Consider the following 26513-nt stretch of genomic DNA (forward strand, 5'->3'; position numbering starts at 1 on the left):
ACACACACATCACCCGTTGCTCCACTCCCACTGCTTTAGCAGCCAGGCACCCTACTGGGCAGTGTAGACTCTGACACAGTGTTCTACCTACATCTGGTGGACACGGAGTATTGCACAATATTTACTCATTCACAAAGCATCAGTGATTTCGTGTGGAGTTTGCAACACTGATTGAGAAGCATTTGTGCTACGTTTTGTAAATGTGTATAGACGGGTTGGTTGTTTAGCAACAAAACCGACGTGGACGCAACTAGGGGGCAAAACAGACGAGGTTGGCTTAGATTGGTGACAAGATGGAAACAATTTTCCGTCTCCAATATTTCATGAAAACATAAGTTAATTTGCACAGTGAGCACTTGTTGTCTCTCAAATTCATCGTTACAGATGTTTGTTGGTTGGTTAGCTAGCTAGCAAACTTGAGCCATATTAGGATTGACATGAAATCAGTGGAAATACCTCAAAACAAGACATCGTATCAAGAACAAGATGAAACTAGCGGAAACGAGTCGCTTACGGAAACGAGTCGCTTAATGTTTCCGCACGTCACCGTTTCTTGTCACTGTTGGTAGCCATCCCGAATCACGGTCGCTTACGGAAACGGGTCGCTTAATGTTTCCCCACGTCACAGTTTCTTGTCACTGTTGGTAGCCATCCCGAATCACGAGTCGCTTACGGAAACGAGTCGCTTAATGTTTCCCCACGTCACAGTTTCTTGTCATTGTTGGTAGCCATCCCGAATCACAACAACTCCGACTTCTACCCCATTGAAGCGTGCGCATCGTTTTCGTGACTTTGTCAGCTAACTCGTCTATATATACACTCACACTCGCATGCAAGCTAACATTGTTTAAGTGTTGTAACTGGCTACTTAGGTATTCTAGCGGTTAAAAGCGTGGGGTCAGTAACTGAATCCCTGAGCCAACTAGGTGAAAAATCTCATGTGCCCTAATTTCATGTGCCCTATAAGTGCCAAGGCACTTAACCCTAATTGCTACTGTAAGTCGCTCTGGATAAGAGCATCTGCTAAATGACTAAAATGTATGGGTCATAAGATGGATTCATAGGCTTTGGGTCAGTCAAAGCCCAAAAGCCATTCCCTAACAGACCCCTCCCCTCTCGTCCTGTAGTGGTGTTTCCACGACGATAGACCCGTTCTGGGACATCAGTCTGGACCTGCCGGGGTCGTCCACGCCCTTCTGGCCCCTCAGCCCCGGGGGAGACGGCAGCACACTCAACGGAGAGAGCCACCTCTCAGGGGCCACCACACTCACAGACTGTCTACGCAGGTATCTCATCACTCTACCCCTCTCTCAGGGGGCCACCACACTCACAGACTGTCTACGCAGGTATCTCATCACTCTACCCCTCTCTCAGGGGGCCACCACACTCACAGACTGTCTACGCAGGTATCTCATCACTCTACCCCTCTCTCAGGGGGCCACCACACTCACAGACTGTCTACGCAGGTATCTCATCACTCTACCCCTCTCTCAGGGGGCCACCAAATTCACTGATTGTCTAGGCAGGTTCTACTCATCCCTTTATCACCATCCCTTTCTCTATCGCTCTCTTTCTCTCGTTCTCTCTTCGTCTATCAGGGGCCACCACTCCCACTTTCTGTCTATGCAGGTAATCATCCCTCTAGCTAATTCCTTCCACATCATCGCTTTAACCTTCTCTGTGTATCTCTGTTCTGCTGTCCATCTTTCTATCATGCGCACACACACGGTGTGGGTTCTGACCCTGGTCCGTCTTCTGCAGGTTTACCCGACCAGAACACTTAGGGAGCGGCGCCAAGATTAAGTGTAGTGGTTGCCATAGTTACCAAGAGTCCACCAAACAGCTGACTATGAAGAAGCTCCCCATTGTGGCGTGTTTCCACCTCAAAGTGAGCGAGCGCATGTTTTTTTTGTTGTCTGTATTTGTGTAAAAGAAATTAAGTGTGAGAGGTCAACTTTAGTTCGTCCTTCGCACTGTAATATCTCTCTCTCTCTCTCTCTCTCTCTCTCTCCCCCCAGAGGTTTGAACACTCTGCGAAGCTGCGGAGGAAGATCATTACGTACGTCTCGTTCCCCTTAGAGCTGGACATGACTCCCTTCATGGCCTCCAGGTCAGTCTGAACAATGCGGAGACAAGGGCTGCATCTCAATAGTCTGAAGACCCTTCCTTTATTCATATTATTCTTCATCTGCACTGATCCGAGAGAAGTGAAAGTCACTCCGCTGATGGTCTCTTTGCTATTTAGCCTTCACCTTCTGATTCTTAAATCAGTGCTAGTGACGTGAAGGAGCCTGGGAAAGGAAGCCCCTTGAGTCGATTGAGAGGCATAGACTTATATAGGTGTGCGCGTATTCGTGTGTGTATGTGCTGCCCGACCAGCCACATTAATTTGCCGTGTGTGTGTGTGTGTAATTGGTGTTTTTAACTTAATTAGCCAAACACAGGTGTGCGCTCACACACACACACACACACACATCAACCCGTGACTCCCCATGCGTGTCCCCTGATGTGCAGCATGTCAAAACAGCACCTGCTGCTGAAGGGGACTCAAATCTCTCTCCTCCAGAGAGAAAGAGAGGGATGACTGGAACTGCATGAATTGAATGAATGGGTGTACGTATGAAAGGGATGCGCCATATTGGACTAAGCAGTCAGTCAGGGGCCTTATTAGAACCAGTGCCAGACAGGGTGAGGTGTTAAAGTGTTTTTTTTTATTTAACCTTTATTTAACTAGGCAAGTCGGTTAAGAACAAATTCTTATTTACAATGACCAAACCCTCCCCTAACCTGGCCGACGCTGGGCCAATTGTGCGTCGCCTTATGGGTCTCCCGATCACAGCCGGTTGTGATACGGCCCGGGATCGAACCAGGGTCTGTGGGGACTCCTCTAGCACTGAGATGCAGTGCCTCAGACCGCTGCGCCACTCAGGAGGCCTGCTCTGAGGATTGATTGTAATGTATACGTGTGGTATTACGCTAGAGGATGGCTTAGTGTGATGGTCTTTGTTCATTGTTGCTGACATATTGTCTGATCGTGTGTCTTTCAGTAAAGAGAACAGGATAAACGGACAGTACCAGCAGTCAGTAGACGTTTTCAACGACAATAAGTAAGTGGACTGTCCCTCAAACACTGGTACTACACTGAGTGTACAAAACATTACAAAATACGTGCTCTTTCCATGACATAGACTAACCAGGTGATTCCAGGTTAAAGCTATGATCCCTTATTGATGTCACTTTTTTTTTTAAATACACTTCAATCAGTCTTGAGAAAATTGAGACATGGATTGTGTATGTGTGCCATTAAGAGGGTGAATGGGTAAGACAAAAGATTTAAGTACCGGTGTCCGTCAAGAACTGCAACGCTGCTGGGTTTTTTCACGCTCAACAGTTTCCCGTGTGTATCGAGAATGGTCCACCACCCAAATGACATCCAGCCAACTTGACACAACATTGGGAAGCATTGGAGACAACATGGGCCAGCATCCTTGTAGAGTCCTTGCCTTGACGAATTGAGGCTGTTTTGAGGGCAAAAGGGAGGGTTGCAACTACATTTTAGGAAGTGTTCCTAATGTTTGGTATACTCAGTGTATGTTGCATGTAAAGAACAATATATAATGACAGTGAATTTGCTCTGTTCTCTTTTGCTTTGATTTGAACCAATTCTCACCCATTTTCTGCCTCCCTTCCTCGCTCTCTCTCTCTCTCCTCTCTTTCCCTCCCCCTCCTTCCCTCCCTCCACTCTCTCTCCATGCCTTCCCCTCTCCTCCCTCCCTCCCTCCTCCCTCCCTCCCTCCCTCCCTCCCTCCCTCCAGGTATTCTCTATTTGCGGTGGTCAACCACCAGGGTACTCTGGAGAGCGGTCACTACACCACATTCATCCGGCAGCACATGGACCAGTGGTTCAAGTGTGACGATGCCATCATCACCAAGGCCAGCAACAAGGACGTGCTGGACAGTGAAGGGTGAGCTCAGACCGCTGCAACCTCGACCTTTACGGTGCTAACCCCCTAAGCTCGACGTCCGCTCCCCTGCGGAAATTGAATTAGCGTAATAATAAAAAAATCCCCACAGAAATCTGTCAGGTTAAGCTACAGATATGTTGTTGTTTTTTTGTCGCATTGAATGCGCCTCAATCCACCGTATCCGTCGTACTTCCGCATCTGCGGTGACAGCGTTTGTCAGACCATAAGACGTGGTGAAAATTTGGTCTCCTCACCGAAACGTCTGTAGCGTCCGAATGGGTTACAAACTATTTTGACCCCTCTATGGAAAGATGAGACTCTAACGAACACGGTGGTGTTCTCCGCTTTGCTCTTTGAACCCCACAAGCGTCTTGGGACTGGTCTGAAGTCGGTACAGCTGATCTGCCAACTTCTGTCGGTAGCGTCCGAACAGTTCTGGCTACACACTAATATGACCCCTCTGTAGAAAAGTGAGACTCTCATGAACACGTAATGTTGTTTTGCTCTAGGATGCCCACAGGCCTCACAAGACTCGTCTGAAGGTTCCCTGGTACCGGTAGAAAACATTAATGCAAGTGTATATATGGACACTGTTTAGTGCCAAAAATAAGGGTTTAGATAAATAAAAATAATACAAATGTGTCCTGATCTTTCTTATCTCTCAGATATATGTCAGCCACTTCAGAACAAACTTCCTTTCGATTTTTTTAGGGGAACGATCTGTTGTTCCATGTAGTGAATCTGTTAGTCAATGCGTTTTGTATGGGCTAATAGCAGTTAGCCAAAAAATAGTTTTTCATCAAATTATATTTTTTTGGGGTACTTCAAGGGGTCCTAACATTCAAAATCAAATAGCTAAATGATCCTCGGTATGACCTTCTTAAAACAATTTCCTATAGCTTAGTAGAACTGGGCTGCAGGTAGCCTAGCGGTTAAGAGCGTTGGGCCAGTGACCGAAAGGTCAGTTTGAATCCCTGAGCCGACTAGTTGAAAAATCTGTCTGTGCCCTTGAGCAAGGCACTTAACCCTTAATTGCTCCTGTAAGTCGCTCTGGATAAGAGCATCTGCTATATGACTAAAATGTAGAAACCCCCACCTGGCTTAGAGAGGGCTTAGACTCTTATGGGTTAAAAGCTCATACAATCCTTACCTTTACCATTACGGGGTTAAACATATAGCAGATCTGGTGTCAGGGGTTAGGGGCAACTTCTACCTACTCTGTCTTTTGGGGGAGGTTTCCCAGACGTCGATTAAGCCTAGTCCAGAACTAAAAAGCACTTGGAGATTCTCCATTAAACTTACTTGTAGCCCAGTTTATATTTTATGGTCAATCAGTAGACTTCAAAGCTACATTATTATTATTTTTTTTAAGGAACTTCAAAGCCACATTATGAACACCTGCTATTAGGAAGGTGTTTTAATGTTTTGTACACTCTGTGTATATTATTTCATCCAAAACTCCATCTCCCCTATTCTTTTGATGTATCATTATTATGCAGTAGCTTCTACCTTGTGTAATTCCTCATGATAATGAGAAAAATATCTTTTGAGTGTGAAATCATCTTATCAGTGATTCTTTTTCTGTTGTCAGGTACCTTTTGTTCTACCATAAACAGTTTCTGGAGTATGAATAGCCAGCTTCCTTCAGCACTGATGTCAACCGCCACCAAGAGTTGCGCAACAACAAAACGGCAACATAACACAAGCCTACCTGAAACTCTACATCAGTGAAGATTGAAAGCTGTGGGAATGGAGGCAAAGGAAAACGAATCCCGCATCCTTTCTAACTAAAGGACACTCCAAAACCAATCTGCATGGAAGCTACTACGTAGGATCTACTTGATAGGACGGAAAGGAGGAAGAGGAGGGGGAAGATTGCCGAATGGAAAGAGAAACGAGAAGCCTTTGTTGGAAGATGAGGTGCTTCGCTCTCTCGCTCTCCTCCTCTCGTTTCGGGCAGATGAAGGAACAGTCCGACAGTGGCCACAAGTCATAAAAACAGTCAACTTCACGTTGTATTATTTTTCTGAAAACCATAATTCCACTCCCCCCACACACACACACCCATCTCCCAAGTGACCAAACATTTCTGAGGGAAGACATTTGTTTGTCTAAGTTCATTATATGCATTGTTGTTGCTCTAAATGCAAAACAAGCTGAGAAATTATATTAAGAACATTGCAAACACAAGAAGAGATGACTATAATCGTTGTTTGAACTTTTTAGTTTTGAAAATACTGTATGATGAATCTAGCGCACATTTTTTTTCTTTTTTTTACTGAAAAAAGATGGAGGTAGAGAAAGGGAGGTTGTTGTTCTGTGAAAAGTCCCCCCCCCTCTTTTTTTTTCTTTTTTTTTCTTTCTTTCTTTGAGGGCAGGGAAAATATAGAAGTATATTTTTGTAAGTCATTTGAATCCTTGTTCACAGTTTCCAATGTCCCCCCCCCCCTCGAACCCCTGTCCTTGTTATGTTGTGCAGTCAATCATGTATTTTTGAAAAATGTATGCTTCTTCTCATGAGACTGCTGTTGTGGAGCCTTTTTCACATTTGTTGGTTGGTTTGTTTGTTTGTTTCTTGTGATGGGATAATTATTTTGTTGCTGACATGGTTGTGAAGATGTTTCAGGTGATGCGTTGTTGTGAATAACAAAAAGATGAGAACTATTCTGACACGGTGTGTATCCTGCCGCGGCTCGATCCAACAGTGTTAAACTTTGGCCACATGTTGCTCTAATTGTGTGTGTGTGGGTGTACGCACATGTGTTGTGCGCATGTTTGTGTACTGAATCAGTACTTTTTTTTCACATGTTAATTATGTATGTTAAAGTATGTATGTTAAAAAAGAAAACCAAGGTATAAACTGAGTTCCTTTATCCATGTTGCTGGAAAAGGTCAAGGGTTATTATGCTAGTCAAAATACATCCCCCACACTTTATCTGCTGCAAGAACTGGACACTGATGGTGAGACACACACAATAAAAATCTATATCTATACTCTCGTGTGCTTCAGGGTTTTATTAACTTGTACAATATTTACTGGAGGTCTTTGCTGAATCATGGCACAAGGAGGCCACCCACATGTGAATGTCTCCCGAGAGATGCAGCAGGTGTCATTTTGTTTGGGGTGAGTACATACAGGCATAAATCATGTTCTCTGTTACTCCCTTATGTGTCACTCCCTCAATACCATTTCTTGTGTATCCTTTTTCCTTCACCACCTATTAATTTCTGCTCTCCAGACTTCTCATGTCACAGTGAGAGTTGTTTCTGGTCTGCATGGTGTAGGCCAGGTGAAGTTACCCATAGATGTGGCTGATCTTGGGACAGTTTAGAGTTGTTTTTTTTCTTCCTCTCCTAATGGTTCAGGTTAGGGTTGTGGAGGGCAAGCTGATCCTGGAGTGGGCGGTGTCAAATCTGTCTAGGGTTGTTTATTGCGATATAATAGATTTATAATACTAGAATGGCCATGAACCTCATGATGGTCCAAAGGTCAGCCATGATGGTCAGGGAGTTGGTCAACCAGTGCTGTGATAAGATAGTGTAAAACAATGAATGTGAAGAATTGATCTGCTCTGTGTGTATCAAGGTGAGACCCAAATGCAGACACAGGAGGCAGATGGTTGGAGTCTTACAATGTTTATTAATCCAAAAGGAGTAGGCAAGAGAATGGTCGTGGACAGGCAAAAGGTCAAAACCAGATCAGAGTCCAAGAGGTACAGAGTGGCAGACAGGCTCGTGGTCAAGGCAGGCAGAATGGTCAGACAGGCAGGTACAAAGTCCAGAAACAGGCAAGGGTCAATACCGGAAGGACTAGAAAAAGGAGAATGCAAAAAGCAGGAGAACGGGAAAACTGCTGGTTGACTTGGAAACATACAAGGTGAACTGGCACAGAGAGACAGGAAACACAGGGATAAATACACTGGGGAAAATAAGCGACACCTGGAGGGGGTGGAGACAATCACAAGGACAGGTGAAACAGATCAGGGCATGACAGTATGGGTGTTTGCTAGCTAGCTGGCCAACCAGTTTTCGAGGAATGACACCATAAATGTTTCTAATTAACTGACAGCAAGCAAACATTCCATTCAAACAAGGCAGTCAATACACAGCCATACACTGGCTCAAATCAGTTGATGATATGACTTAGAGACGTAAATGCAACAAGTACTGATATTGTATCATAGAATAGCACACCGTTTTCCAAGAAAACTAAGTGACGTATGGTCTGTTTACATGTATTTTAGAAGGTATTTGTACAGAAAATTGGTATAAAACCAGTATCAAATGTATTCATAATTACGACACTATTTTAGGTTGACTATAATTACACTATTTCTAATACATCACCTGCCTTACTTTTATTTTCCTGCATAAGTAAAAGCAGGAAATGCGTCACCTATGCCTCTGCCATTCATTCCAATTAGACTGGTTTTGGATTTCTTCCCTGACCAAGATTGCTGCCATTTTTACCCCATTATGGAACTTTGAGGGTTTATGACATAGCCCCTCTAGTAATTTAATAGGATCTCGATGATTGCCGTAGTGTTCAGTGGGTTTCAGTTCTGCTCCTGTCAGAAGCTAGGCTGAGAGGGGGAGCAGATGATTTTTTCTGATGATCCACAAGTGAGTGGTCTGGTAGGAGTGTGGACGTCCTGGGGGACAGCCTGCTGGTAGAGGGTGAGAGGGGGTCTCTGCTGCTTCTCTCCTCTGCCAGGCACTCTGAGGTCAGGGAAGCAGTGAACACACACACAGGTCTCTATTGGGCTGGACGAACGGCCCGCTGTCACGCTGTTCAGCTTGGGCAGGGATGGATCCATCAGGTTGTCTAAAGATGGTACGAATGCATACACTCAGAGAGAGAGAGAGAGATAAACAAGCTAAAAGAAGCCATGCTGAATTATTCAATTGTGATCTAGGATCATTTTTGCCTTTTAGATCTTAATGAATAGGAATAAATGGACGCGGGGTCCTGATCCCCGATCAGCACTCCTACTCTGAGTGGCTTAATGAAGACATGCCCTGAGCTATGTTTTAGACTAGAGTTGTGCCCAAACTGACCTTTGGAGGACTTGCTGTGCTGGTTAGGCTCTTGGGCCTCCTGGCTTCCACGGCCCTGGGTGGGACTGCTCTGTGTGGCCCCTGGTCGGGGACCTCTGGCACTGGCCCTCCTCAGCAGCACAAGCAGGGCCAAAGACAGGGTCAACAGCAGCAGAGTCAGACCCAAGCCCAGCAGAGAGTACACCAGGATGACTGAGTTAGGCAGGCCACTGAGTAGGGAGTCCCCCCTGGTGGTAGGGTTCTGGGAGACTGTCCCGTCCACAGGCCTCAAGGTTGCTCTCAAGTCAGGCTGTTGGGCTTAAGGGGAATTAAATTACTTAAATTAATTTAAATTCTTATTTGCCTTGCAATAACATCCATGTAATGCAAAGTGAGTCTAAACAAATGTGTGCACCATTTCCAAATGTCAAAGCTCTACTTCTAGGAGGTTCTCAGTTCAAAAGATCAAAACCAAATGCATTTAATCCCAAGGTTATCCTATTTAAATGTGACTGAATTAGAAAAGACACCAAATGGCACCCTATTCCCTAAATAGTGCACTACTTTTGGCCAGTGCCTTATGGCAGGGTGCCATTTGGGACGTAGACAATACATTTCATCCATTGGCGCTGAATGAAGCTGGGATGTATGGCAGCAGTTTTACTGTTTTACGGCTCCTGACCAATTATGCTATTTTGTCTTTTTTGTTGTTGTTGCCCTGATCTTAAATATTTTTGTACATAATGTTTGCACCATTGTTTCTTATGACCGAAAAGAGCTTCTGGACATCAGAACAGTGATCACTAACCTCGATTTGGATGAAGAATCCTACTTCCCTGACTCCGGCAGGACATAATGCTTACATGGGACCAGGCCCTAATCCCCAACAGACGGCGATATAGAGTCCGACGTGGGGGCACCCTGATGAAACTACGTCAGTGAGTAAATAAACCGCCTCTACCCTCTGTTCTATTGGCGAATGTACAATCACTGATTTCAATGCTGGAAAACTGAAATCCGTTTGACCTAATTTCCACTAGCAATTCACCTCTGCAGCTAAAGGGAAAAAATACTCTAGATCTGTCACGGCTGTTTAATAAAGGATCGGACCAAGGCGCAGCGTGTTTGTAGTTCCACATATTTATTATTAACGTGAAACGTTGCAATACACCAAATACTTGAAATAACAAAACAACAAAACCGTGACGCAGAGAGAAATACACACTACTCACAAATTAACAACCCACAAACACAACTGGAAAAAAACCTACGTAAATATGATCTCCAATTAGAGACAACGAGAACTGGCTGCCTCTAATTGGAGATCATCCCAACAACCCCAACATAGAAATAGAAACCTAGAAACCCACATAGAAACAGATAACCAGAAAACCACCCAAAAACAACCCCTGTCACGCCCTGACCTACTCTAATATAGAAAATGACATCTTACAAGGGTCAGGACGTGACACGATCACCTTTACTCCACATACAGAGCTGCATACGAAGCTGTCCCTTGCCCTCGATTCTGCAAATCTGACCATAACTCTATCCTCCTGATTCCTGCTTACAAGCAAAAACTCAAACAGGAAGTACCAGTGACAAGCTCAATTCAGAAGTGGTCAGATGAAGCAGATGCTAAGCTACAGGACTGTTTTGCTTGCACAGACTGGAATATGTTCCCCGGATTCATCAGATGCCATTGAGGAGTTTACCACATCAGTCACCAGCTTCATGAAAAAGTGCATAGATGATGTTATCCCCACAGTGACAGTGCATACATATCCCAACCCAAAGCCATAGATTACAGGCAACATCCACACTGAGTTAAAGGCTAGAGCTGCTGCTTTCAAGGAGCGGAACACTAACCCGGACGCTTATAAAAAATCAGATGAACCATCAAAGCGTCAATACAGGACAGATCAAATTCTACTACACCGGCTCTGACGCTCGTCGGATGTGGCAGGGCTTGCTAACTATCAAGGATTACAAAGGGAACCCCAGCCACGTGTTGCCCAGTGACACAAGCCTACCAGATGAGCTAAATGCCTTCTATGTGCTAACAAGCTGGTAAGTGTTTTCACTTACATTTTCAACCTCTCCGTGACCGAGTCTGTAATACCTACATGTTTCAAGCAGACCACAATAGTCCCTGTGTCCAAGAACACCAAGGTAACCTATCTAAACCTGACTATCGCCCCGTAGCACTCACACCTGTAGCCATGAAATGCTTTGAAAGGCTGGCTGGTCATGGCTCAAAGCAACACCATCATCCCAGACACCCTGGACCCACTCCAATTTGCATACTGCTCCAGCTGATCCACAGATGCTGCAATCTCTATTGCACTCCACACCGCCCTTTCCTACTTGTACAAAAGGAACACCTACGTGAGAATGCTGTTCATTGACTACAGCTCAGCATCAACACCTAATACCCTCAAAGCTCATCCCAAGCTAAGGTCCCTGGGACTGAACACCTTCTACAACTGAATCCTGGACTTCCTGACTTCTCCAGGTGGTGAGGGCAGGCAAGAAAACATCCGCCACGCTGACCCTCAACATGGGGGCCCCTCAGAGGAGCGTGCTTAGTCCCCTCTAGGGATTAACATGGGTAACCGGGAACCTGGGACTAGTCCTGGGACCACTCTTCACATTTCCCCAAAAAAGGTAATGACAAGACCTAGAAAATTACAATATTTTCTACCAATGTCGCAACTCGTAAAAATACACAGCAGCAGATAAGCAAAAAAATTTAGATCACATTATCCTAACAGGTTGTTGCGTGGAAGCCTTAGCCTAGTGTATTTATTTCACACAACGTCACCATAAATTCAAAGCAAAGGCATAATTGACACTCAGTGGTGTGTATTCATGTATGCCAAGGGAAGCCAGGCTTTCCCCAAAAATGTACTAAGAAAACAACATAAAATAATTTAGATTTTGTCTCTGGGATTCATTATTTTCCTTCCATTTTCAAGAGGCTGAATGTATCCGACCGGAGAAATCATCAGAGCAAGTGAAACAGCGTTCCTTTGTCTCTGTATGTGTAGGCCATCTATCTGATGCTGTGTGGTCAAAAAGAGTATGACATTGTTGCCACCCGTAGCATTAAATGCAAGGGAAGCCAGCAAGCATTTGGCCTCCCTTGATAAAAAAATATTAAATCACAGTCGACTGGCATTAAACTAAACCAAGTGAGCTCAACTGTGAATGGTCCTGGCGCACCAAAAAAAAGAGTGTTAAGGCAAGCCAGTTTGGATTTGCCTTCACTCCAATCAAATCGAGAGCAATATGTCATCGACAGAAACAACTTGAAATGTTGCATCTCGTTGTGTTGTTGTCCCTCGGTGGCTAGCTAGCAAAAATTGTCCCTTTCCTAAATTAGCCATGGATGGAGATAGGGATTTGGACTCATGGTTTTACTTAATTATCCATACTGGCCAGTGATTATAACTGGCCAATGATTATAAATTCATACATTGTGCCCCTGGCCTGAGTGGATGGAAGTTCAATATGTAGCTACAGTAGATGTACAAGGCTAATGTTAACTAACTAACGTTGCCCATGAAAGGAAGTTAGGCTAGAGAGGTAGCCTAGGACAACAACAAAAAAAGTGTGTACTGTATGACAGAGTCACAGACCATTTAGTCAACATGAAAGAGAGGAGGATGGCATTGACATTTGGTTGAAACGCTGGCGCTGCAGACGTCTATATCATTCCGCTAATACAGGAGTTTAAAGCTCCAGTTTAATACTTTGTGAAAAAATATATTTTTCAAAAAATAATATATTTTTTTGTATTCAGATTTTTCAGGGGATGCTGCAGCACCCTCAGCACCCCTACTTGTTTTGATTGGGACAGCACCATTGCACCTTTTTGAAACGAGTGTAGGGGACTCGTCTAGATAAATTAATCAATGTCAGATCTTTGTTTTCGCTGAATCTCCGTTTGGATATTTAGTAACAATTAGGCTGGGGAAAATGTTAGGTGAGTGCTAATCATCATCTTCATTCTAGTTTTCTCATATATTAGCTGATCAGAACATTTTTCTAGCATCTTATGCATAGTTTTTGCTCTTCACTCGCATAGTAGCCTGTCATACTCCCGACCAAAAGCCTGTGATTTGTCTGATAATCAATCAATGTGATTTTTTCCCCACTGTTTCTCTGTCTGTACACAGTAGTTAGTTGATCTATGTCTGGAAAACTGGAAGTTGTAGCTCATTTATTTGTTTTCTCATCTATCACTGATCAGAAACATGTAGCATGAAATAATGTAGCCTACATCAAGTGTATTATTTATCTAATGACCAACGTAGAAGCCTTATATTGCCTTAAATAGATTCCATGATATTTTCCTATCGTCCCAATCCCACTGAAACCCAGAATTCAGACTCCTGAATTCCTAACTATTCTGTAATCCATAGGTGGCATTATCAAAGCACGTCTCGCCTTTGCATGTCAAAATATTGCTATAACATTGTTATAACATTTTCCCCGTATTTCTGTCCATATGAGAGCTTTGGTAGAGAATATGTGATCATTAAATGGTTTGAGAGTAGATATGGATTTTATTAACAGAGTTGGTCCCCGTTATACCTTGATATTTAAGCATTTTCCTCTCTTCATCTCCCCATTATTCAAGCTGATCTGCTACTTGTATAATCACCAATTCGATTTGACCAAATAGGACATATTATGTCATTCGTTGGAGGTTATCTAGTAAGCTTTGCAACTTTGGTCATTTTTCTTTTGTTTGACTGCCGTTACAAAGTTCGTATGATTTGACAACGCTATGGCCAACTCGGGGACCGCTCTGTGCTGAAATGCGTTGAATTAATTGTGGAACATGATAAACCTCAAAACCGGGCCTGTTAAGCAATTCACAACAATGTCATTGTCGATCAAAGTTACTCTATCGTTTCTTTAATATCAGTTTCACTTGCTGTAAAATATTTACAAAGTGGCACAGCAACAATCTTTTTTGGGGGAGAAACCCGAGTAAAAATATCTTGGTTTTAAAAGCTTTAAATTCGCACTTCTGATTTTTGAGGTATTTCCTGGGACAAATATGAATTATTGAAACTTGGTAGATTTTCGAGAAACTTTAAGGGGCAATTTGAGATTGAAGTTCGAAGAAATGATAAAACGATAACATTTATTCAAAATAAAGGTGTCTGAAGTTGAACACTGTTGTTTCTTTTTGCATATTCCCTTGTATAGAAATAATAATTAAAGTAAATTATCTCAAGTATATTGAGGTAACTATTTGCATCAGCTTTTTAAGTATAGTTGTGAGTATATATTTGAGTAGTACGAACCCAATTTAAATACATTTTACTAACCTGAGTACCTTAAGTAACTGAGCAAAAAACATTTGTAGATATAATATCAATTACGATACTGAGTAAATTCAGGAAACTAAACTTACAATATTAGTTCTGTAGCTGATTACATTAAGTATATCAAACTTATAACATTAGTTCTGGGACTTGAAGACTTTAGCAGGTCAACAACAAAAAAACAGTTCTGAAACTGATAAAATGAAGTTGAATGAAATAAATTTTTGAGATCCAGTTAGTTGTTTGCACTTAATATATTTGAGTTTGTTATATACTAAAAGCAAAGTATATTACACTTAAAACATCCTCCTTGTTGGATTTACTTAAAAAGCTGAGGCAAATAGTTACCAAAAATGTTTAAGTAAAAGGGGGACAATATTTTTACAGTGTGGGATTCTCTGCCTTTAACCCTATTACGGGGGGCTGAGTCACTGGCTTACTGGTGCTCTTCCATGCCGTCCCTAGGAGGGGTGTGTCACTTGAGTGGGTTGAGTCACTGACGTGATCTTCCTGTCCGGGTTGGTGCCCCCCTCGGGTTCGTGCCGTGGGAGAGATCTTCGTGGGCTATACTCAGCCTTGTCCCAGGGTAGTAAGTTGGTGGTTGAAGATATCCCTCTAGTGGTGTGGAGGTTGTGCTTTGGCAAAGTGGGTGATTTTATATCCTGCCGGGTTGGCCCTGTCCAGGGGTATCGTCGGACGGGGAAACAGTGTCTCCCGACCCCTCCTGTCTCAGCCTCCAGTATTTATGCTGCAATAGTTTATGTGTCATGTTATATCTGGAGTATTTCTCCTGTCTTATCCGGTGTCCTGAGTGAATTTAAGTATTCTCCTTCTAATGCTCTCTCTCCTCCCGAAGGACCTGAGCCCTGGGACCATGCCTCAGGACTACCTGGCCTGATGACTCCTTGCTGTCCCCAGTCCACCTGGTCGTGCTGCTGCTCCAGTTTCAACTGTTCTGCTTGCGGCTATGGAACACTGACCTGTTCACCGGATCTGCTACCTTGTCCCGGATCTGCTGTTTTCGACTCTCTCTCTCTACTGCGCCTGCTGTCTCTAACTCTGAATGCTCGGCTATGAAAATCCAACTGACATTTACTCCTGAGGTGCTGACCTGTTGCACCCTCTACAATCACTGTGATTATTATTATTTGACCCTGCTGGTCATCTATGAACATTTGAACATCTTGGCCATGTTCTGCTATAATCTCCACCTGGCACAGCCAGAAGAGGGCTGGCCACCCCTCAGAGCCTGGTTCCTCTCTAGGTTTCTTCCTAGGTTCCTACCTTTCTAGGGAGTTGCATTTCTTGCTGTTTGGGGTTTTAGGCTGGGTTTCTGTATAGCACTTTGTGACATCGGCTGATGTAAAAAGGGCATTGTAAATACATTTGATTGATTGTAAACTGTCATGGTCAAAACATATATATTCAATGGTTGTAAAGATGGGGAGATGTCTGTCCGTAATAAAGAGGTGCTCTACTTTTTTGACACCACACTCTCAAAAGGCAAATCCTGCAGGCTCTAGTTTTGTCTTATCTTGATTATAGATTTAAGTCAACACTGTAACTTGGCCACTCAGAAACATTCACTGTCTTCCTGGTAAGGAACTCCAGTGTACTGTAGATTTGGCCTTGTGTTTTAGGTTATTGTCCTGCTGAAAGATTCATCTCCCAGTGTCTGGTGGAAAGCAGACTCAACCAGGTTTATACTCGAGGATTTTGCCTGTGCTTAGCTCCATTCTGTTTATTTTTTACCCTGAAAAACTCCCGTCCTTAACAATTACAAGCATACCCATAACATGATGTAGCCACCACTAAGATTGAAAATATGGAGAGTGGTACTCAGTAATGTGTTGGATTTACTTCAAACCTAACACTTTGTATTCAGGACAAAAAGTGAATTGCTTTGCCAAATGTTTTGCAGTATTACTTTTGTGCCTTGTTTCAAACAGGATGCATGTTTTGGAATATTTTTTAAAATTCTGTACAGGCTTCCTTCTTTTTCACCCTGTCAATTAGGTTAGTATTGTGGAGTAACTACAATGTTGATACATCCAAAGTGTTCTATTATCACAGCCGTTAAACTCTGTAACTGTTTTAAAGTCACCATTGGCCTGGTGAAATCCCTGTGTGGTTTCCTTCCTCTCCGGCAACTGAGTTACAAGAGAGGCCTCTATCTTTGTAGTGACTGGGTGTACTAATACAGCATTCAAAGTGTCATTAATAACGTCACCATGCTCAAAGGGATATTCAATGTATACCCCCCCCCCCCCTTCCCATCTACCAATAGGTGCACTTGTTTGCAAGGCATTGGAAAGTCTCCCCGGTCTTTGTGGTTGAATCTGTGTTTGAACACTGCTCAACTGAAGGACCTTACAGTATGTGTGGGGTACAAAGATGAGGTAGTCATTCAAAAGTCAAGGTAAACACTATTATTGCACACAGAATGAGTCCATGCAACTGATTGTGTGACTTGTTAAGCACTTATTTAGTCTTGCCATAACAAAGGGGTTGAATACTTATTGACTCATAACATTTAAGCTTTTAATTTTTTATTAATTAGTAAAAAAATATATATATATAATTACACTTTGACATTATAGGGATTGTGTGTAGGCCAGTGACAAACACATCTCAATTGAATCAATTTTAAATTCAGCCTGTAACACAACAAAATGTGGAAAAAGTCAAGAGGTGTGAATACTTTCTGAAGGCACTGTATTTTGGGAAGACACCAAGAAACAACAACAAAAAATGCTATTTGCTCTATTCATATATACAGTACATATTCATATTGTTATATACAGTAGAGTTAAATTAGATCTTTAGAAAGAGGAGAGGTGCTGTGATACAGGATCTTTTTTGGTCTGTTTTTTAAAGCTAAACTTGCTTTTTGCTTGAGAAACCTCTGGTGGGAGATCATTCCATGATGACATGACTCTATACATAACTGAGCGAAGCATTAAATCTGTTTTGGTTTGTGTTCCGTGAAGAAACCCATAGTGGCGTGTCTGATGGGGTATGTACACTACCGGTCGAAAGTTTTAGAACACCTACCCATTCAAGGATTTTTCTTTATTTTTACTATTTTCTACATTGTAGAATAATAGTGAAGACATCAAAACTATGAAATAATACATACGGAATAATGTAGTAACCAAAAAGGTGTTAAACAAATCAAAATATATTTTATATTTGAGATCCTTCAAATAGCCAGCCTTTGCCTTGATGACAGCTTTGCACACTGTATCTAGAGGGATTTGTATTTAGTTGAGCCTGCTAGCTAGTTACATTTCGGTTAGCGAGAAATTGCTGTGAAGTCATTGAAATAACATAAAATAATGATTAAGGTAGCTACAGTATGTAATCTAACTCAACACTTAACGATTACAAACTAATTTATATTACAATAAATAAATATTAACTTACTTGTTTTTCAGTGTCCAGTGGCAGCACAAGTGGGGCATTTGATTTGCGAACTCATCACATGATCAGCGTGTCATCAGCAACACTAAAAAAGTACTTCTGGGTCATGGAATTTTGGACCAATTTTCGAAATAAAAAATGTGTCTAAATATTGGATCATCAGCCAGAAACTATTTTGGAGATGGCTGTAGGCTCAATGAATTATTTAGTAGTGTACAAACTCTTATGACTGTTTGTGAGAGCTGTGTGTGTGTATGTGTGTACCTGCCTGTGTGTGTGTGAGTGTTTTACAGAGAAAGAGAGAGAGAACATATGTGATACAAAAATAATGCTGTTCACACTCACCCTGACATTGGTGGGAACACTCTGAGGGATGGTTGCCACACACCACAGCACACGTCAGACACTTCTTCAACAGCCTGTCGTAGTACTGCCCTGGGACTGCTTTACACCCTAGAGACACTGGCACAAACATACACACAATGGCACAGGGATGGTATACGTATTATAACATGCCTGTGTTTTGATACAAAATGGCTGCTATGTATCAATCACAATTGCACTAGGCTATACTTGTTACTTAACCCCACAAAAAGGATCTCGAGATTCATTGATCTTTCTATGAGCCTTTTACCACTGATACAACACCATAGAATGAAATATAACATGTATGTATCTCTGTGTATAACTTTGAGGACTGAGTCATATGGACAATTGTGCGGTGCGTTGGCCTCTCGTTGACTTCTTAAGTGTATGTGTTATTTCCTCCGGTGAGTGTTTGTGTGTGTGAACTTACCGCAGTACTCGATGCATCTGAGGTGGTGGTGAGGCTGCTGGCAGACCATCTGACAGGTCAGACACTTCCTGACCAGGCCATCCCAGAAGTGACCCTCATGGCAGCCTAACCCCATGGCTCAGCTCGGGTGTCAACTCACACTCTGACTCACTGAATGACAGGCAGAGGGAAATCAGGGTCAGTTCATAGAATCCTTGCGTAATCAGCTTTGTATCACTTGGTTGGGATTGATTCAAACCTGACACTAATCAAGTTGATTTGGGGGGGTTAGGCTTCCAGATTTTACATTACTTTATGATGGAATCCTTAGATTTTGTGTTCTATTTTTCTTCTTTACTTTTTAGATGGTGTAGGTTCGTCTACAGGCAGACAAGCAGGCTCAAACAAACCGGATACAAAAAAAGAATGAATTACTCATGTACAGTATATTATTCTGTCCAAGTAACTCTAGAAGGTATCAGAAGAGAGGACAAGCCTCTATACACAACTTCAAAGATTTGAATGCACTTTTCTTGACAGAGGCATACTGCGCTGTGCTCTACTGGGCACAAAATCACTGAGCTGGAGAAATAACACGCTCCACAAATGAAGCTACGCCTCGCCTTGGTCTTCAACTTCATAAAATGGACTTATACATTTGTTCTTATCTGTGAATTTGCCGAAATCATTCTCCAACAATACCATTTAACGCCTTTACTGGTTATTCATTCCTTTTACCACATATGATATGATCAATGGTGTCTTGGTTGGTGTAACACTCTGTAGCATAAGCAGTGGCTCATTGCTTACACCAGTAAGTCATGTATTCAAGGCATGATGTTGATCTTTAAGTCTGGATATCCGATAAGTAAACCTTTTTTTTTTTATGTTCTCCTTCAATACCATTCCCAGGTGGTCTATGAATAATCAAAGGCAACATCCATCTTTTAAAAAGTTATAAACCGTCAACAGTTTACTCATTAACCAGCTCACTTGTAACTAAAAATACATCTCATAATGGAATGTAATAACAATGCCCAATGTAATGAAACATGACATCGTATGACTTACCTACAGAGAGAAGAAAGACCTCTAAGGACCTCAGCTTGAAATGTGCCCCTCTTGCAGTGACCTTAGGCTACATGTATTTGAGTTAGGGGCTGATTTGGGTGCAACCACAATGCATTTTCTGGGACTTCCCCCTTGCAGTGAAGGTAAGCTCCTCTCCAGTTATGATGAGTCAGGCTTGATAGGTGTGAATTGTGACTAAAATGTGGAGTTTTGTCATATCTATGTATATACTATTACTAAGAAATATGAATTTGCCTACCTTTCCCAAATGTTGAATGAGACCATAAGTTATTTTCAGTGGTGTGTCATTTATACATGGTGCAGTTGGTAAGATGTCAGTTCCGTGTCAAGTTCATGGAGAATGCAGACTTGGAGAGCAATATACCGTAAGGTTCTTATATTGCAATAGACTTCCATGACCATCTTACTATCCTATTTGAAAGAGCATGCACTCACCTGTCCTGCATAACCATATTCTGTTCATTTGCACAGGTGTTCTGCAGAATAACAATTGTCTGTTTTTAATAATAATTTGACAGAGAGGTTACATACAGTATGCATGCATATCTGTTTCATAAGCTACTGTTCATAAATATTGCTAGACTTACACACAGCAGATTTACTTTAATTCAATGTTTATGTTTTTACATGCATGCAAGTAGTTTGTAGATTAAGCTGTAATAACAGCATCCACTCAATGGCCTTGTGGTTAGAGTGTCTGTCCTGAGATCGGAAGGTTCAGAGTTTGATCCCGGGCAGATTCATACCAAAGACTGTGAAAATGGGACCCGATGTGTCTCTGCTTGCCACGTAGCATTAAGGAGATATAATTGGGGGGTAAGCATCTGCTATAGACTAGCCACATACTTTCCAGGGGGTTATACTTGTACATCAAGCTGCCTCACGCTACAGACACAGGAGATAGGCTCCTGCTCCTATGAGCTGTTCCGGCTCGCTCATGCAAGGCTACTTAGGGGAGACCAGGGTTGGTTGTATCACGGGTTGGTTGTCCCGTTGCTTATTACTACCAATCCAGAGAGCACTGTGTAATCATTCTAAACTTATAATGTGTGAATTTTTGGAAAGAACTCATCCACCTGGTCAATTAATAACGGCATGACAAAACATTTAGGTGATGGGAATGTACTGTATGTGTTTTTATATGTATTGATATTTTCTTGAATTATGGAATTATCTAATTATATTCATCACATGGGCCGAATACAACAGGTGTGGTCTTACGAGCCCTTTCCCAACAATGCAGAGTTAAATAGTAAGAAAATAAATAAGAAATAGTAACACAATAAAATAACAATAATGAGGTTATATACAAGGACTACCAGTACCGAGTCAATATGCTGGAGTACGAAGTAGTTGAGGTGATTGATGCAATATGTAATGTACAGGTAGGTAGGGGTAAAAGTGACTAGGCAATCAGGACAGAAAAACGGATAATAAACAGAGTGGCAGCAGCGGGTGTGAAAGTGTGTCTATGTGTGAGTGTGTGTGTGTGTCGTCAATATGCATGTGTGTGTATGTTTTGTGTGTGAGCATGTTTTTATTTTTTAATTTTTTAAATCAGCATAATATTGCGGAAAGATTGTTGCTTCCATCAATGTAATTGTCTGCATCATTTCCAATCCCCCATATATTTTTGGGGTAAATATATCCATATACATATACGTATGCATACATATACACATATATACATAAACATACCTATATAGATATACATACTTTTTTAAGAATATACACTTGGTTTATACATCTTATACACATTTTATAGACACAATCTATTTTACAATAGTTATATTTTGTTTGTTTTTAGTCCTTCCTCTATTTCTGATGTCCATCCAGTTTGTAACTGTGCTATTTCACAACATTTCTGAACCTATATATATATGTTGTTCTCAAGGCATAAAACACTGCATTTTCTCAGGAATATCGTTTGATCAATGAAAAGCTATTTTTAAGACTGTATGCCATATTGCTTTATTTCCTGTTACAAAATTAATAAGCTACTAGCAAACATTGTGACAAGTTGACTGGCTAATAACTACATGTTGGAATTAGATATGAGGATAAAAAGGGTCCCCACTTCACCCCAAGACTTTGGTCTTTCTATACATTTTTAAATGAGTCATACAAACTGGTGGTTTGGAATTCCCACTGTCAGAGCCTAGCCCATGATATATAGATGACTTACACTGAGCATACCATGTCACGTCCTGACCCTAGTAAGATGTAATTTTCTATAGTAGAGTAGGTCAGGGCGTGACAGGGGGTGTTTTGTGTTTTTCTATGTTTTCTATTTCTATGTTTAAGTTCTGTGTTGTTGTTTTTTTGGGGTTGATCTCCAATTGGAGGCAGCTGGTCCTCGTTACCTCTGATTGGAGATCATATTTAAGTAGGGGGGGTTTCTTCCTGGGTTTTGTGGGTGATTCATTTTTGAGTAGTGTGTTTTCTCTCTGCGTCACGGTTTGTTGTTTTGTTATTTCAAGTGTTTGGTGTATTGCATTTAGTTTCACGGTTAATAAAGATGGGGAACTACGAACACGCTACGCTTTGGTCCGACCATTTGAATCGTCGTGACATACCAACAGTAGGAACACCATCCTAATATTGAGTCGCACCCCCCCATCCCACTTTTTTGCACATAGACTCAACACGATGTTGAAAGCGTTCGACAGGGATGCTGGGCCATGTTGACTCCAATGCTACCCACAGTTGTGTCAAGTTGGCTGGATGACCTTTGGGTGGTGGACCGTTCTTGATACACACAGGAAATTGTTGAGCGTGAAAAACCCAGCAGTTCTTGACACACTTAAACTGTTGTGCCTGGCAGTGGCTCCCGAGTGGCGCAGCGTTCTAAGGCACTGCATCTCAGTGCAAGAGGCGTCACTGGAGTCCCTGGTTCAAATCCAGGCTGCATCACATCCGGCCGTGATTGGGAGTACCATAGGGCGGCGCACAATTGACCCAGCGTCGTCCGGGTTAAATAAAACCTAATACATACCCTGTTCAAAGGCACTTAAATATTTTGTCTTGCCCATTCACCCTTTGAATGGCTGTCACGGATCCCTCTGGAATTGTGTCATTACGCACACCTGGACCCCATTCCCACTGATTGTAATTATTTATACGTGCACTTTGGTTTCCATTGGGATGTCGATTATTGTTCCAATGTCTGTTGGTCGTGTGAGTACCTGTGCTGTGTTGTTTTGGCTTTCGTGCCGCTTGTATTGCGCAGATGATTATGGGTCTCGTCCCGTGTGGTATCATTGTGCGCTTGAGTATTTATTCGAGGTACTCCTCGCTCTTTTGTTTGGGTCTCAACCCTGTGTTTTGTATATGTGTTTGTTTGGTCTTTGTCCCTGTGCCTTTACATGGCACGCTGTAATTTGTGTAAATAAAAAACCCTATTACGCATTCCTGCACCTGTCTCCCGATCCCTTTATACCGACGTGACAATGGCACACATACACATTCCATGTCTCAATTGTCTAAAAATCTTTCTTTAACCTGTCTCCTCCCCTTAATTTACACTGAAGTGGGTTTAACAAGTGATATCAATAAGGGATCATAGCTGTCATCTGGATTCCACTGGTCAGTCTATGCCATGGAAAGAGCAGGTGTTCTTCATATTTTGTATACTCAGTGTACAGTATGCTTGTGTTGAGAACCAACCCTGGTCTCCCCTACTTACGTTAATAACAACACAACTGCAAAGGAAGGGAATTTGCAATGACTTCCCAGCTATAAAGATCTGTGTGTTGAGTCACTGTGAAACTATAACTGGCGACACATAATTGTACCCTCCTCTGCACCTGGTGTACTAGTTCTCTGTGTACTAGTAGACATCATGTAGAAACAGGCAACCTGTTTTTGAACAGTTCACCTACAGAAACCTACTAACCCTCAGAATAGGCCTACAAACAGATGTTCAGTCAAATAGGAGGAAGAAGGAAAACCCAAACAAGTCAACACACTCAAACCTCAACAGCACTGGAAATGCTAACAAATTTGTCAACCCAAACGAGTGAAGCCAGCCATTTTTAAATCTAACTGTTTTAATTGCAAGTAGTAGTAGTAATAGTAATATTAGTAGTAATAGTAATAGTAATAGTAGTAGTAGTAGTAGTAGTAGTAGTAGTAGTAGTAGTAGTAGTAGTAGTAGTAACAACAACAGTAGCAACAATATGACATATTTACAGAAAACAGACATTTGATATGAAACCAACATAAATGTTACAGTGGACTTTGAATACAATGAGAAATCGAACAAATGATCTCCACCCAGGTATTCTCAGATAAACCATTTAGGATCTCACAATGTCTGTTTGTTTGGCTGTATGGACAAAGAGCCTTCTTCAAGCCTAACAGAGTAATTACAGTCAGGTCCATAATTATGGGCACCCTTGATAAAGATGAGCAAAACATACTGTATAAAATCAATTATACAAATACTGAGCTATATTGTATGCTCAAAAAAATGGGAAACAATATTATGTTATGCTATTACAGTTGCTCAGATAAAGAGATTTTGTTGAACAAGTAATACAAAAAAATCAACAACAAAAAACATAGGGGTCAAAGTGATTGGCACCCCTGTATTCAATAGTCTAGCACTCTACCCTTGCTGGGATAACGTCACTGAGCCACCACTGGTGTGCGTGGCCAAGGAGCTCTATTTTCATGTCATCTGAACATAGCACTGGTTCCAATCCAATGTGCCAATGCCATTTGTCAAACTTTATCCAGTGCTATGGGCAGATAACATGAAATATGCAGTGCCTTCGGAAAGTATTCAGACCCCTCGACTTTTCCACATTTTGTTACGTTACAGATTTATTCAAAAATGTATTGAATCATTTTTTTCACTCACCAGTGGTGGGTTTGGCATTGAATAACAGAAGCATATGCAGAAAAGTAACTCATACTTACGGTAAAATATAGTGTTATGACGCTAGTCCTGGGCTCAACAGCATCATTATCTTTACCAAGTACCAAGACATTTTTGCTAAAAACCTGGTTGCCTCTGCCGGGAGTCTGACGTTTGGCCACAAGTGGATCTTCCAGCAACACAATAACCCCAAGCACTAATCAAAATCCACAAAGGAATGTTTAATTTACCACAAAATCAACATTTTGCAATGGCTATCTCAGTCTCAGGATTTGAACCCAATTGAAAACCTGTGGTTTGAATTGAAGAGGGCAGTCTATAAGAGCAGGCGAGGGATATCATGGATCTGGAAAGATTCTGTAAGATCCTTCCTAACATGTTCTCCAATCAATTTTTCATATAAAAATTATCCTCGCAAGGGGAGGGTGCAAGAGTATTATTTTAAAAAACATGGGTGCTAAAAATGTAGAACCATATATTTTTTAAATCATTTTTTATTACTTGTTAAACAAAATCCACTTTCTCTGAGGAATTGTATTATCAACGGTTCCAATAATTATGAACCTGACTGTATATCCAGTGTATCCACAGTGGTTTGTCTGACTATTGCAAAGTAGTTTGTATATCTACATCTAGCTAATATCCTTGGGGCAATCACATTACATAATTTCAAAAACGAACCATATGAGGGAGACATTTAGTAACATTTTTGGTGATATCTCAACCAGATTTTACGTGTTTCAGTAACCACCCACTGGGCAAATGCTGGTTGAATCAACGTTGTTTCCATATCATTTCAACCCCCAAAATCTATGTGGTGACTTTGAATCAACGTGGAAAGCTGATTAGATTTGCAAAAAGTCATCAACGTAAGGGCATTTAGTGTTTTTTTTTTCACAAATTTTTAAAATCTAAATGCAATGACATGGAGACATTTTTTGTTCATTTCATGTTGAATTCACATTAGATGACAACTCAACCAAATGTAAATCAAAACTAGGTGTTGAACTGATGTCTGTGTCCAGTGGGCAGGTTTCCGTCTAACCTTTTAATGCAAGTAAAGTACATGTCGGATAAAACTTTTCATGAGGGGCCTGATGGAAACTGCTAATTTGTCAGTAAACTTTCCAAATGTTGACTAAACAAAATACGCTAGACAAGGTGGAATCTTTAATGTCGGTAAAATGTATTGTGTGAGAAAGGGTGGTGGAAATGCTTTTATGAGCACATATTGATATATTAACAATCATTTCAAAGTAAATTGGAGTCACGCAATGATATTGTGTGGTCCTCCCACTACGACTCGGGAAGGTATGCAGTTTATTAGGCTACAAATTAAATCAATTATTATGAACTTCACAGGGTGGTGAAAGTGCACGGTGATGAGCTTAATGCTCATTTCCAATAAATATTGAGGGTTTTATTCTGGTGAGATAATGAACAATGCTTGGTTGCTGTTTAACAAATAAAAATAATCTAGTTCTTTTGTTCATAATAATCTCATTATGTATAGTAGGTAGCCTACCCGCACTGTATCTACAAGTGCGAGGTGTTGGCTAGAGCTCATGTGCTAAGGCCAGAGTGGACACATTTGTTATATAACGCAACATTTTTTGTGAAAAAACATCAATAAATACCATGGAAACCCATTTAACTTGTATTTTTTATTCGGTACATGGGAATTTAACCGCAAAAGTTATTTTTATGTGCATTGCGTCATCATGCAGCCTTTTACGCACAAGTCAATTTGATGGAAAACATTTCTGTTTTTGAATATTCACATGAAAATCTGTCGCTAATTGGATGAAAAGCTAGTTAGTATTAGCCATTCAACATGACCTCAACACATTCAGATACATATTCCTCCATTTCTATGGCCATTGTGAGTAAAACAGAACCTCTAAACATCTTTCTAATAATAGGCTAACTGTGTGCCTCTGCTGCTAACTCAACCTCTCAAATAAAACTAACCAACCATTTTACCAGTACAGGGTTTC

At 41.5% G+C, this 26513-nt stretch overlaps 2 protein-coding genes across 6 annotated transcripts in view; one reads left to right on the top strand and one right to left on the bottom strand.

The window, feature by feature from the left end:
* The window catches only part of LOC106589337 (ubiquitin carboxyl-terminal hydrolase 22), a 52205-nt gene extending 45246 nt beyond the window's left edge, over nucleotides 1–6959 (top strand). For 2 of the 5 annotated variants that reach the window (XM_014179180.2, XM_045710069.1), the window contains exons 8-13: nucleotides 1128–1466; nucleotides 1762–1888; nucleotides 2019–2110; nucleotides 3048–3107; nucleotides 3816–3965; nucleotides 5557–6959. In XM_014179180.2, the coding sequence (XP_014034655.2) occupies nucleotides 1128–1466; nucleotides 1762–1888; nucleotides 2019–2110; nucleotides 3048–3107; nucleotides 3816–3965; nucleotides 5557–5599 (811 nt within the window). In that variant the 3' untranslated portion in view covers nucleotides 5600–6959. Of the gene's footprint in view, nucleotides 1–1127; nucleotides 1889–2018; nucleotides 2111–3047; nucleotides 3108–3815; nucleotides 3966–5556 lie in introns of those variants that run through there. The other 3 variants (XM_045710071.1, XM_045710072.1, XR_006762537.1) reach the window with 2 other exon arrangements.
* Nucleotides 6960–7767: 808 nt separating this feature from the next.
* On the bottom strand, nucleotides 7768–19775 carry LOC106589221 (tumor necrosis factor receptor superfamily member 13B-like). The gene is made up of 5 exons (XM_014178939.2): nucleotides 19614–19775; nucleotides 18564–18713; nucleotides 18113–18229; nucleotides 9024–9320; nucleotides 7768–8790 (listed from the first exon to the last, which is right to left on the bottom strand). Exons 2-5 carry the CDS (start codon nucleotides 18676–18678, stop codon nucleotides 8537–8539), a joined length of 783 nt encoding a protein of 260 aa, XP_014034414.1. The 5' UTR covers nucleotides 18679–18713; nucleotides 19614–19775; the 3' UTR covers nucleotides 7768–8536.
* Between the last annotated feature and the right edge of the window lie 6738 nt (nucleotides 19776–26513).

This window comes from Salmo salar, chromosome ssa28, assembly GCF_905237065.1.
Source record: "Salmo salar chromosome ssa28, Ssal_v3.1, whole genome shotgun sequence".
Classification (NCBI taxonomy): Eukaryota; Metazoa; Chordata; class Actinopteri; order Salmoniformes; family Salmonidae; genus Salmo; species Salmo salar.